General features: G+C 54.9%; 1 protein-coding gene across 2 annotated transcripts in view; it reads left to right on the plus strand.

Moving 5' to 3' along the window:
- The first annotated feature begins 2,645 nt into the window (after positions 1-2,645).
- Positions 2,646-12,280, plus strand: part of Arhgef4 (Rho guanine nucleotide exchange factor 4) — a 113,685-nt gene continuing 104,050 nt past the window's right edge. For both annotated transcript variants that reach the window (XM_021644420.2, XM_021644421.2), the window contains exon 1: positions 2,646-2,750. In XM_021644420.2, the coding sequence (XP_021500095.1) occupies positions 2,712-2,750 (39 nt within the window). In that variant the 5' untranslated portion in view covers positions 2,646-2,711. The remainder of the gene's footprint in view (positions 2,751-12,280) is intronic.

The raw sequence follows: 12,280 nt of genomic DNA on the forward strand, positions 1-12,280 counted from the left end.
ATGTAAAGGAAGATAAGCGTCTTACAGTTTGAGGGGATACGATCCTTCCTGGTGAGGAAGGCATGGCAGGGGGAACGTTAGGCTCCTGGTCACGTGGCCTTACGTGTCACTGTCAGAAAGCAGAGAGAGATGAATGTTCATGTTCAGCTTGCTTTGGCCTTTTTAGTCTGCCCAGGACTCCAGCCCACGGGCTGCTGCTGCCTGCATTCAGGATGAGGTCTTCCCACTTCACTTAGCCAGCAAGGGACATGGTGATTGAAACCGGGTCTGCCTGCCCTTCAGCCATCATGGCTGGCCCTGATCCTGCTCCCAGGACCAGGTTTCCATGTGTGGTTTCAGTGATGTGAGGGTGGAGGGTGTCACTCCCAACTCATTAATATGCAGGAGGATGTCAGTAGCAGCTTGTTATTATGTAAATTATTAGGCTGTGCCCCAGGCCAACTGTGGCATTGGAGGTGGAGCCGTGGTATGCCCTCCTCTGGGGGTTGTGTGGTCCAGGGCCAGGCACTAGTCAGACAACAGCTGAACAAGGTGTTTGCCTGCAGTGGATCCCGCCCTCTTCTGGGAAAGCTTAGCACTCAGCCTTCCAAGAAGCTAGAATTCATGGTCAGCATCTGGGAGGCTTAGCCGAGCTCGGCTGCCATTTCTTTCAGGTTGAAGCCCTCTGTCCTAGAAAGGATCTGGAGGCTGATGACCCCCGTGCAACTCAAAAGAGCCTCCTCCCAGAGGTTACACTCAACTGCCAGCGACTCCCGGGGGAGAGGCGGCTTCCTTCCACACCAGCTCCTCGGGGTGCTCCACCCATGCAATGCAGCATTCACGGATACTCAGCCGTGCAGGGATAGGCTTTTCAGGGATGCAGCTGCCCGGATCACCCAAACTTCTGAAAGTAACCCCCCTCCCAAGGCCTCTAAATTCTCCAATAAACTCAGTGGCTCACCGAGGTGGGATGGTGTGGAATCCTTTCTTCGGTCCCTTGTTGCCTCTATCTGGGGGTGAATAGAAACAGAGCCCCCATGGGAACTTGCAACTCCCTTTCTCCCTAGGCAGTGTTCCTCTCCCATCTGAAGAACACAGTTCACGGTCAGTGTCCAAGGCTGCATACACACAGAGCCTGCCTGGCCAAGAGTCCAGTTCTGAACACTGACGCTTTTCTCCCACTCTCACGTGACTCAGGGACACACTTCTAAGCAAGGTGGACACCCCAGAGGGTGACAGATTGAGGCAGGTGCTTTTTTCTGAGGTGACTGACCCCACTGATTATCCCTCTGCTTAGGGCTGCTCTAGGGGCCCAAGAAGTGGAGAGGCAGAGGCTGTTTGAACATAGGAGGAACAGGCTACCCTCTACCCCTCACCATGGTGATGTGTTTTAACGATCAGTGGGCCTGGGATTCAGTGAGGGATGCAGGCTTGGGCAGGGGTGCCTAGGGCCAGTGTGGACAGATGCTCAGCTTCTATGGAATGCCTGATCCCATCAAATGCAGTGGTGTGTGTGTGTGTGTGTGTGTGTGTGAAGGTTTGAGTGCATTTACATAAAGATGAATGTAACTCAGGTTGGCTTCTCCTTAATGCATTTAACCTTTAATCCTTTAACGTTAAGGAATCAAAACTAGGGGCCAGGGAGAATGACTGGGTTGTTGAGAGCACTTGATATACAAGCAGGAGGATTTGAGTTTGAATCCCAGCTTCCACATAAAAAGCCGGGCATGGCCACATCTGCCCCATAACTTCTTGAGTGAGTCAGGGGAGGCTGGCAGAGATAGGAGGGATAGCCAGCCAGCCATCCTAGCAGAAAAAGTAGCTCCAGATTCAGCGAGAGACAATCTCCAGGGGGAAAGGCAGGGAGCAATAGGGAAGACCCGGGACATCCTCCTGTGGTGTGGGCACACAAAAATAAATAAAATGTTTACAGCCCATCAGAAAAACAAAAACAAACAAACAAACAAACAAACAAAAAACAAAAACGTGACCCTAGAGACCCTCGCGTCCTTGTGCTTCTGTCTCACCACGCCATCATCCAGGACACCCTTCACCTCTCCTCCACTCCCATTTGTCTGTCAGAGCACACGTGAAAAGGTAGGGAAGGGAAGCAAGAAGTGGGCAGAGGGATTCGAGCCCACAACTGCCCAGTACAAGCTGCGTGCACACTGCCGGCTGCGCAGCCTCCGTTTCCTCCACTCCGGATTCTCAACCCCTGCGCTAACATCTCCGAAAGTTCTCAGAGCTTGACTCAGCGTTCAGGGACCAAGGGAGGCGGCCACTTCCAACAGGACCTGGGCCAGGCGCTAGTCACAGCACTGCGTGCCAGACAGACCGGGAGCAGAGATGCGCGCGGGCTGTGGATTCACTTGCCCTTTTGCTACTTAGATTACGCTCAGATCCCTAGAGGGCTCGGGAACCCTGCCTGCCACTCTAGGACCGCCCGGGAGTGTGTGTGTGTGTGTGTGTGTGTGTGTGTGTGTGTGTGTGTGTGTCTGTGTGCTCGCCCGTGTGTGCTCCGTTCTCGCCCAGGGCTGGGGCGGGCACGACCCGTGTTTGGACAAGTCTCTGCGGCCTCGCACGTGCCCGGAGTGGCCGGGCTGCGGAGGCGGGGCTGCTCGGCGGTCCGGGGCAGAGCGCGGGGCGGAGCGCGGGGTGGGGTCCGGAGCGGGGCTCGCGGCGCCGTCCGAGCCGGAGCCGCGGCTGGGTGGCGGCTGCGCCGGGGCAGCACCATGCTGGGTGTGGTGCACTTCCTTCGCAGCTTCTTCAAGGTGAGGGGCGTCGTCCCGGGGACCCGGAGCCGGGCTGGCTGGCAGCGATTTGCCGGGGTGGGGATGGGGGGTGCTGAGGGGACAGCGGCGCACGGCGCTGCGCCCCGGGCTGTCTGTGGGTGGCCGCCGGGTACCCACGGACGATGCGCGCCTCGGTCCCAGCTCCTCGACGTGCTGGATCCGGAGGCGGTGGCCTGCCGGAGTGTGGCGGTGGAGACCGCGGGGGTGGCAAGGGTAGGGGGTGGGGGAGGGCGCTCAGGGGAGGAGAGGCGCAGGGGAGGCGGACTTCGCCGGAGAGACTGGCGAGCGCCCGGGCGCCCTGGGCGTTCGCGCAGCCTTGGCTGCGTGACTGGGTAGCTGGAACTCCCCAGGAAGTGGTTGCTGTTGTTATTACCCGGACTGAATATACCAGAGGGACCCGGGTTGGAGCACCGTCGCGGCCAAGTGCCTAAGATGCAGCGCAGGGGGACTTAGTAGAGGACCCGAGTCCCGGACTGGGTGTGGGATCGGGGACACCCCACTATGCTGGGGTGCTCCGACCTCTTCCCCACACGGGGACCTTGGGGTGGGCATCCGGCTGCAGCGTACCTGCAGAGGGGTAGCTGGCCGCAGGTGGCCAAGCTCCACCTCTCCGGGCGAGCTGTGTGGGAGGTGGGAATGGGCGCTGACTTCAGGACCAGGGCTTCAAGAATCCGGAAGCATCAGCTGGAGGCCGCGCAGGAGGAAGGCCCGGTCAGGCTGACAGGTGATGGCGGGAGGGGCTGTGGGTGAGGCAGCGTCCCCTGTCCCGGAGAGCGCTGAGGGGGGCGGCAGGTGACCCAGACCCAGACGTGCTGGACGGAACCCTGCCTCACCCCAGCCATCTGGAAGGGCAGCCAGCTTACCTGTAACCACTGAGGCGGTTACAACATGAGGACGGAGAGGGTAAAGGGGGAAGGGGGGAGGGCTTTCTAGGGTCCCACACTGAGGTGGGGAAGGGAAAGCATGGCAGGCTGTTGTCTTGGCTTTCATTTTTGCCGTCCGGACTCTTGTCACAGAAGCCAAGCTCTTCGATCTTTGAATAATGACTTCACCGCTTTGGGATTTGTTTTCCTGTTTAGAAAAGTGTGAGAGAGACATTTTGCTCCTTTCAGGTGAGGATCTTACACAAGAGGAGGGAGGTGTTTGTGTGAGCCGGGGACCTTGGTTCTTCCCCACGTAGGACTGTAGGTAATACTAGGCAGCAGGTGGCTTAGGGGACAAGTCAACTCAACAGAATCCCCAGTCCTGGCTTGCCTCAGCTCACGGAACACGCAGAGCCTAGTCTATGGGGAAGCTGGGGGCGATTCTGGGACAGCTTGCCTGTTTTCTAAGCAGGCCTGAGAATGGGGGACAGGATGTCCTCACAGCCTTACTCACGGTCCTGTCCCCAGACCCTCTTAGCACACTCCCTGTGTAGTGAGGGCGGGTCTGCTGTGCCTTGCAGGCTCTCCTCTGGGAAGAGCCGGAGGCCACCACACCCACTTCTGTGCAGGTACAGTTTACAGAGAGGCATGTGAACGCAGGTCACACTTTACGTCCACAGACGCTGGTCACGTGGGAGGTGACCACATGCCCCCGGCTCCAGTGGGCTTCTGTGAGAGCTAGCTGGTGGCAGGGACCTGACGGTCAACCTCAGGGTCTCCAGTGCTGTTAACAGAGGCACAGCTACTCTCCATGGAGTCCTGGGAGGAACGGTGCCTCAGGGACCCACAGCTAGGTAGGCGAGGCTTCTGCTGGGCCTTTCTTCAGACTCTGTGGCACTCGTACCTGCTATGAGCAGGTCAGGCGTAGGTTCGTTCAGTTTGGGCCAGCCAGAGGGCCCACACTCAGCATGTTTATGTGGACATGTGTACACACAGGCCATACATACTGGCATGCTCATGTATGTATGCAAGCTTACACACACACGTACATACATACTGGTATGCTCCCTGTACACCTAAACACACAGTATACACACACACACACACACTGACACTGTTGTATATACACTTATGCATGCACACTGGCGTACTTACTCACACACATGCACATATGTATGTGTGTGTGTACTTGTATGTAGGCCATAAATGGACAGTTGGTGACTGCTGTGTGGTGTCCACACTAGCATGGCCCTGTGAACATGTACACACACAGTATGTGCATACTGGCATGCTTATTCACACACATGCACACCGGCATGCTCCTATGCATGCGTACACAAAGGATACGATTGTGTCTTCCAGGCATGTCTGTGTACAGGTGAGCATACACAGGTACATGCAAGCAGGATACCAGCAGGTGTGTTCCAGTCTGGAGACCACAGGGTGATAAGAGACTCCCCTTAGGTCAGCCTAGCTCGGCCCCCTGGATTCTTTTATTGTTATCATTATTATGTGTGTATTCGACGATGGGGCATGCATACGCCACAGTGCATGTCGGGAGGTCAAAGGGCACCTTTGTGGCATCAGCGCTCCTCTTCCACCTTTGCGTGGGACCCGGGGATTGAACTCAGGTCATCAGCCATCTCACTGGCCACCTGCTGGCTTCTTCATGGCCCCGCCGCTGTTGCAGGGACCTAACAAGCAGGCTAGGGGAGGAAGCAGATTGCTCTTCTCCATGGTGGTGAGCTTTGGCCACCAGGGATGAAGCGTTGGCAGTGAGTCACTGCCTTGGAGTGGAGAGTGCTCCCGAGGCTTTTAGTTGCCTTTCTTGCTACAGAAGTGTGTGCGTCATGAGTCAGGGGACAGGGTGGAGCTTCTGTCATCTGCTGAGTATGTCTTTGTCAACGGAACACTCAGGACAGGAAGTCACCATAGGACAGGCTCTGGACTTCAACGGTTGCTATGAGGCGGACTGGGGATATGGCTCTATTTTGTGACTTGGAATGCCTCTGAGACATCTGTTGAGCCCTTACTCCTGATAGTTAAATATCCCTGAGCCACCAGGAATTCGTTCAAAACCGATGTTTAGTACTTCCTAAAAGGTCCATGTAGTTCTCTGTATAGACACTTGGAAGATTTACATGGCGGCCATGATTCGAATTCAGGTGTGAACCAGTCTGTATGTACACAGACACGTGAGATGATCAGCTTATAAAGACAGAAGGTTGCTTTGGGCTGGTGGTGAGGCAGCACTGCTTGGAGAAGACAGGTTTAGTGGATCAAAGGTGGGAGAGAGACAGAGGGAAAGGGAGGGAAAGGGAGGGAAAGGGAGGGGAGGGAGTGGCTCTGACCTAAAACCTTTCCCTAAGCCACTTCTCTTAATGGCTTTGTCACCTCCCTTGTGCACCAATCTAAGGACCATCGTTTGAACATGGGTCTTCAGTGGGAGGCCCCATTCCAAACTACAGCTCAACCCCCTTTAGTGAATGAGCTTTGAGTCTGCAGAATCATGTCAGGGACTTGAGTAAGGGCAGTGGAGTTTACCCAACAAATGCTTATTGACCACTTACTGTGTGCCAATGCCAGTCACCGAGACTTGTCTAGAAGACCTAGTTTATATTTTGTTTTACATTTTTTTTTGTGTGTGTGTAGGCCAGAAGTGGACATCTAGTAACTTCCATTTCATTTTGGGGGGCATGGTCGTTGCTTGAACCTGGAGCTCACTGATTTGACAGAATTGGGTGGGGTCCTCCTGTCTCCACAGTGCCCTCGGCAGTGCTAGGGTTACAGGCACACCCTACTGTGCTTGGCTTTTTGTGTCAGTACCGGGGGGCCCAAATTTTGGCCCTCATCTTCCCAGCTTCAGACACCCTGTTGGTTTTTGTTTTTGCTCTAGTTACCTTTATTGATGTGTATGTACGCGTGTGGGTGGGTGCGTTCAGACCATGGCATGTATGTGGAGCTAAGAGGACAACTTTCAGGAGTGAGCTGAGGAGAGGACATCAGGGCCCTCTTGACAGAGGAGGGGGGGTCCTCTTTTTAAACCTTTTTGAGTACGGGGAGATTCCACAGCACGAGCTTGAAGCCACCTCTCTAATTCCCCCGCAAGAACCCAGAGAAGGGGGTAGGAAGCAGAATATGGAGCCACCCATACCCACTTTGCTATAAGCCCACATTCCCCAGACGGGAGACTAGAAGTTGGTCAGCTGAGGACTCAGAGGGGGCTGTGGGCCTCTGTGAGAGCAGAAGAGCTGCAGCAAGGGGTGGCCTGGGCTGCCCCGAATTCTCCCAGTCCAGTCTTAAAACGGGAGAGCCAAGGATCATCTGTTCACCCAGATAGGAAGCCAGTGAGGTGGCAGCCCAAATGATGCCACCGTGGTCTAGCTCAGTGAACCGGTAAGTTTACCGGGGTTGTTTACAGGAGCACCAGTGAGATGACGCTGAATGACTGAAGCCGTCACTGAAAAGCCCACTTCAGAGTGGGCAACACCTCACTAAAGCTGCCTCCCCGCAGCTACCTGCACAGCTAGGCGGCAGCTTGACCAGCTGGGGAGTGTCCCTATCCGGAGCCGTTGTTTACGGCTCTTGTAACCTCGGGTGGGGCCTGGTGGATCTGGTCACCTTTTGAGTCTGATGAGCCTCCCTCTTGTTTCAGCTCTGAGGGAACTTCAGTTTAGAGGAAGTTTCCTTGAGACGCCATCAACTTGACCCACTGTATCTCTGTGGCAAGCATACAAGGCTCTCGCTGTGTGATACCACCAAACGCGGCTGTGTGTGTGTGTGGGGGCAGTATTGCTGGATACGGAATGTGGCAGGCAGCCCTCACCAGGGACATATCCATCCCCCAGCACAAGGGGGCACCTTTTTTTTTAAAACTCTCGAAACAGGGACCCACTCTGTCAGCAGGGCCTGAGACCAGGAGGAGAACAGATTCCCACAGAAGTGGGAATGGGAGTCAGCTCCCTTCCAATGGTGTAGTTTCTTAGTGGGGGCGCTGGAAGTCCCACGCCTCTGTGCCTGTATGGAGCATGGATAGTTAGAGATAGCCAGAGAGAGGGGCTTCGGTCCCCCTCTCTCACAGAAGCAAGTGGGTGCTCTTCAGGCCCAGCCTCCAGTATACCTGTACGTAAGATTTCCCGTGGCACTCAGCTGAGGGATACATCCTGCACAGGCACCTATGGGATGGTGGGCAGGGAAGGCGGATATGAACTATGTGGAGTTTGGGAGATGCTGGGCACAGATGTGTGCCAGAGTGCTGTCTGACCTTGTGCTGTACCTAGAGAAGGAAGGATGTTCTTAGCCAGGGAATGGGATGACTTCTTCCTCCTCTGGTGGCCTGGGGGCTGGGAGGGCTGTGACCTGAGAAGCAGGGCCCGCCTCTGCAGCTGGTAATTGGCATTGTATAGCTGCCAGCTGCTGTTAGGTCGGAGCTCCCTGCCAGCTCTGGTTTGGTCAGCTAATTGCACAGCATCGTTGTTCCCAGTCTTTTCAGGCCAGGGGAGGTAAACACCTCGGAAGTGCCGTGGGTGAGACTGTGCTCTCAGCTGGCACTTCCTGTAGCGCAGGAGGAAGGGCAGGGTGGCTTCTTCTGGTTTGCCCAGACAGGTCACCTCTACCCTATGGGGGTACTGCAGGGATGCTGTCAGTCCTGGGGTGAGCTGTGGCCTGCTGCCTCTGAGCTAAAGGAGTGAAGTGGGGCTAGCTGGGGTTCTCCTGGATGGGTACAAAACAACAGACAGGAGATTGAGACCTCTTGGGTGTCACACAAATAAGCTGGGTAATGTGACCAGGGGACTGCAGCCTTTTGACTGCTTCCACCATCGCTCTTCTGCAAGCCTGGGCAGATGACTGACTGTCTCAGAGATCCACGTCATTACCAGCAGGGAACACTGGGCTTGTGGCTCAGCGGTAGAGCACTTACCTAGCTTGCACCAAACTCGGGGTTTTGTCCCCACCACTGGGAACAACAGCCAAGAGATTTGCTCAGGGTCTCTGTGTGGTTCCGTACGAGCCTTCTGGGTCTCTGGGTCTCTGGAGTTCATGTGTCTATGCTTAGATTTGGAGGCAGGAAGCCCCTGTCCAAATCCCAATGCTTAGACAAGACTCTCAACTGTTTTAAGCTTCCACTTCGATATCCAGGGGTGTCCAGCCTTTGATGCTGAAATATGACATTGTCATTCTCACATGTGCTGGGTCACATGTGGCCTTCAGGCTACAGCTTGGACATGCTTGGATAGGCCATCATACCTCTCCATTTTAGAGTATCTGAGGGGTACAGGGCATGATCCAAGCACTTCATCCACATGGATCTAATCACCAATGCCATTTTTATAACAATTTCTTCCAGTTTTACAGTTTGTATTCTTCCAGAGTTTCCCAAGGATTATGCCCTGCATAGAGCATGGCCTGGGCAGGGCTTGGCCCCTAGAAGGGCTGGGCAGGCTGCCCCCTCCGAAGAGCACAGGTAGAGATTACCTTTGCCACCAGAGGTGCAGATAATTAATGGCCATTTTTTGGGGAGCCGGGAGAAGAGGCACAAATCCTTGCCACAGGGAAGCCAGCAGGACCAGAGTGTTGCAAAGCCTCACACTGAGGCACTGAGCTTCCTTCAGATGCCCTGAGAAGTTTGCATGGGTGAGACAGGGTGATTCAACATGAGGCCTGTGGGAGAGAGAAGAGCATGGCCCAGGATGAAGGGGGAATGTGCTAAAGGGCAGAGTGTCCGCAAGGATATGCTGGGGGCAGCGGAGAGCGTGGGTGAAAGGTATAGAGTAGGAACTGGGCAGTGGAAGCAGCATCTGGGAGCTGAGCTGAGCCCTGAAGTTTCCTGTGGTTTGGGCTGTGCTGGGTTGTACGTGTCAGGTACAGATTATGTCGAGACTTGAGGCACTGCTAGTGGGCACTGACTTTTAAGGCCATAGCTTCTCGGAGCTGAGAACTCAGGAGACGTATACAAACAAGTATAGCCTGGAGAGGAGAAATTCTCAGCTAGGGCAATGCCAAAAGGCCTCCTAGGCTTAAAGCAGGCTGCTGACCTGGAGGTCCTGCGCCTGCCAAGGACAACCCGAGAAGCTGATTGGGCCCCAGGGAAGGGTTATCTTGCATCAGTAGCCTCACACTTCCAGGACAGGGCCATGAGTGTGGGTCACCACAGCCACGCTGAGGCATCAGGGATTCCCTTCTTTAGTTCCAGAGGTCCTCGCTTAGCCCTGCCCAGGCATTCCCCGCTGAGACAGATTGGCACAGCATCACCACAGCCCCTTGGGGTGCCCTGCTCCTATCCCGAGGCCCACCTTGAGATGTGCTAGAGGGAATCCCTCGCAACAGTTTGTGGTGCAATGTTACCACGCAGGACTGAAAATTCAGTGTTGCAGGCAGAGCACCATGCAGGGCTGAATGAGGAGTGCCAGTCTCTCCTGCTGCCGTGAGGTACCCCACTGGATGCGTTGCTCTGCTTAGCCTGGCCTCAGCCTTTCTCTCTGGAATGGGCTGCCTGCTTCACAGGTGTCATACCAGCTTCGTGACCTTTTTTCCCAGCTGTCAATCTTGTGCCACATCCCAAGGCTGGCCTCGAACCTGAGTATCACAGGGACTGGAAGAGACTTGGGTGTCAGCTCACCAGGTCTGTCCTCTAGTTTTCACCTGGATGAACTGCATGTGGCCTGGGTGTTTGGGCGGGAAGCTTCCAGGAGCAGGCACCTCTGCTCTTGTCCTCGGCTGTCACGTGCTGGGACCGGGTGAGAGGACAGGGTACATACATGCACCCTTCCTTTGGGTTCACTGTTATGGAAAGTCTGCAAGAGCCCTTTCCGCATGCCAAGGCTGTGCCACATAGGCTGGGGTAGTTTCCAAAGACTTAGACACTGAAAACTATTAAACCTTGCTGAAGGAAACTTACCAAGACAAGAATAAACAGAAAGTCATTTTGTTCATAGATTAGAACATTTGATATTGTTAAGATGTTAGTGCTCCACTGCACTGCCCAGGGTGCTCCCCAGACTGACATCATCACTGCCCACGGGTGCTCCCCAGACTGACATCAGCACTGCCTAGTGTGCTCCCCAGGCTGACATCATCACTGCCCAGGGTGCTCCCCAGGCTGACATCAGTACTGCCTAGAGTGCTCCCCAGGCTGACATCATCACTGCCCAGGGTCCTCCACAGGCTGACATCATCACTGCCCACGGGTGCTTCCCAGACTGACATCAACACTGCCTAGAGTGCTCCCCAGACTGACATCATCACTGCCCAGGGTGCTCCCCAGGCTGACATCAGCACTGCCTAGAGTGCTCCTCAGACTGACATCATCACTGTCCAGGATGCTCCCCTGGATGACATCATTACTGCCCAGGGTCCTCCACAGGCTGACATCATCACTGCCCAGGGTCCTCCACAGGCTGACATCATCACTGCCCAGGGTCCTCCACAGGCTGACATCATCACTGCCCAGGGTCCTCCACAGGCTGACATCATCACTGCCCAGGGTCCTCCACAGGCTGACATCATCACTGCCCAGGGTCCTCCACAGGCTGACATCATCACTGCCCAGGGTCCTCCACAGGCTGACATCATCACTGCCCAGGGTCCTCCACAGGCTGACATCATCACTGCCCAGGGTCCTCCACAGGCTGACATCATCACTGCCCAGGGTCCTCCACAGGCTGACATCATCACTGCCCAGGCTGCTCCATTGGCCAGCTGCAGCACTGCTTGCAGTGCTCCAAGATTGATGTCAGCACTTTCTAGAGTGCTCCAGGGAGCCAATACAATTTCTTTAATCCTAATAAACTTTGTCTAAGGTTGACACCTTTAGTGTCAGTGGGAGCAAATAGCTAAAATACAACGCAACAAAGCACAAAGCCTGAGAATCGAACATTAAATGCCTGTTGCTTGGTTACACAATGGCTTTTGGTTATGACACAAAGACAGAAATGGCACGGCGAAAGAGCTGATGTGGAATTGACTGGAATCTAAAAAGTGCCCAGCACACAAGAGACTATGAAAGGTTTGAGGGACAGTCCATTAAGTGGGGGAAGCATCCTTCCAAATGACACATCCGACAGGGATCCGTACCCGGAATATAGATGACACAGGCTGAGACAGGTAGGCGCTTCTGCGGTGACACCACAGGTGACCAGCAAGCAGACAGCTTCGTCCTGGGAAATGCCAGCAGGAATTACAGTGCGATGAAGTTGGGGGCCTTCACGTCCCTGGTGGGTTTGGTGAGATGGTTCCTGCACTTTGGAAACACTTGTTTAGCTAGATACAAAGTTGCCCCTCGGGCCGGCAGACCTGCTCCTGTGCATTTAGCCCAGAGAAATGAAATCATATGTCCCCTGGGACTTGTTCCTGGACCCTCCAAGCTTCTTCAGCAAGGCGAATCCCAAACTAGGAAGAGCTCCATGTGTGTCCTGGATGGGCATGTGTGCTCAGGTCAGGCATCCTTGTCTTCCCATTCTCTGTTTTACTCCCACGCTTTCTCACTGAACCTGGGCTAGGCTTATCAGCCAGGAGAGGTCCACAGACCCTCCTGTTTCTGCCTACCACGGCACTGCTGCAGGGCTCTCTGCAGCCGTGCCAGGCTTTTGAAACCAGTAGTGCAGATCTGAACTCAGGTCTTCATGTGTACACAGCAAGTGCTCTTAC

The sequence above is a fragment of the Meriones unguiculatus genome, chromosome 16, assembly GCF_030254825.1.
Source record: "Meriones unguiculatus strain TT.TT164.6M chromosome 16, Bangor_MerUng_6.1, whole genome shotgun sequence".
Classification (NCBI taxonomy): Eukaryota; Metazoa; Chordata; class Mammalia; order Rodentia; family Muridae; genus Meriones; species Meriones unguiculatus.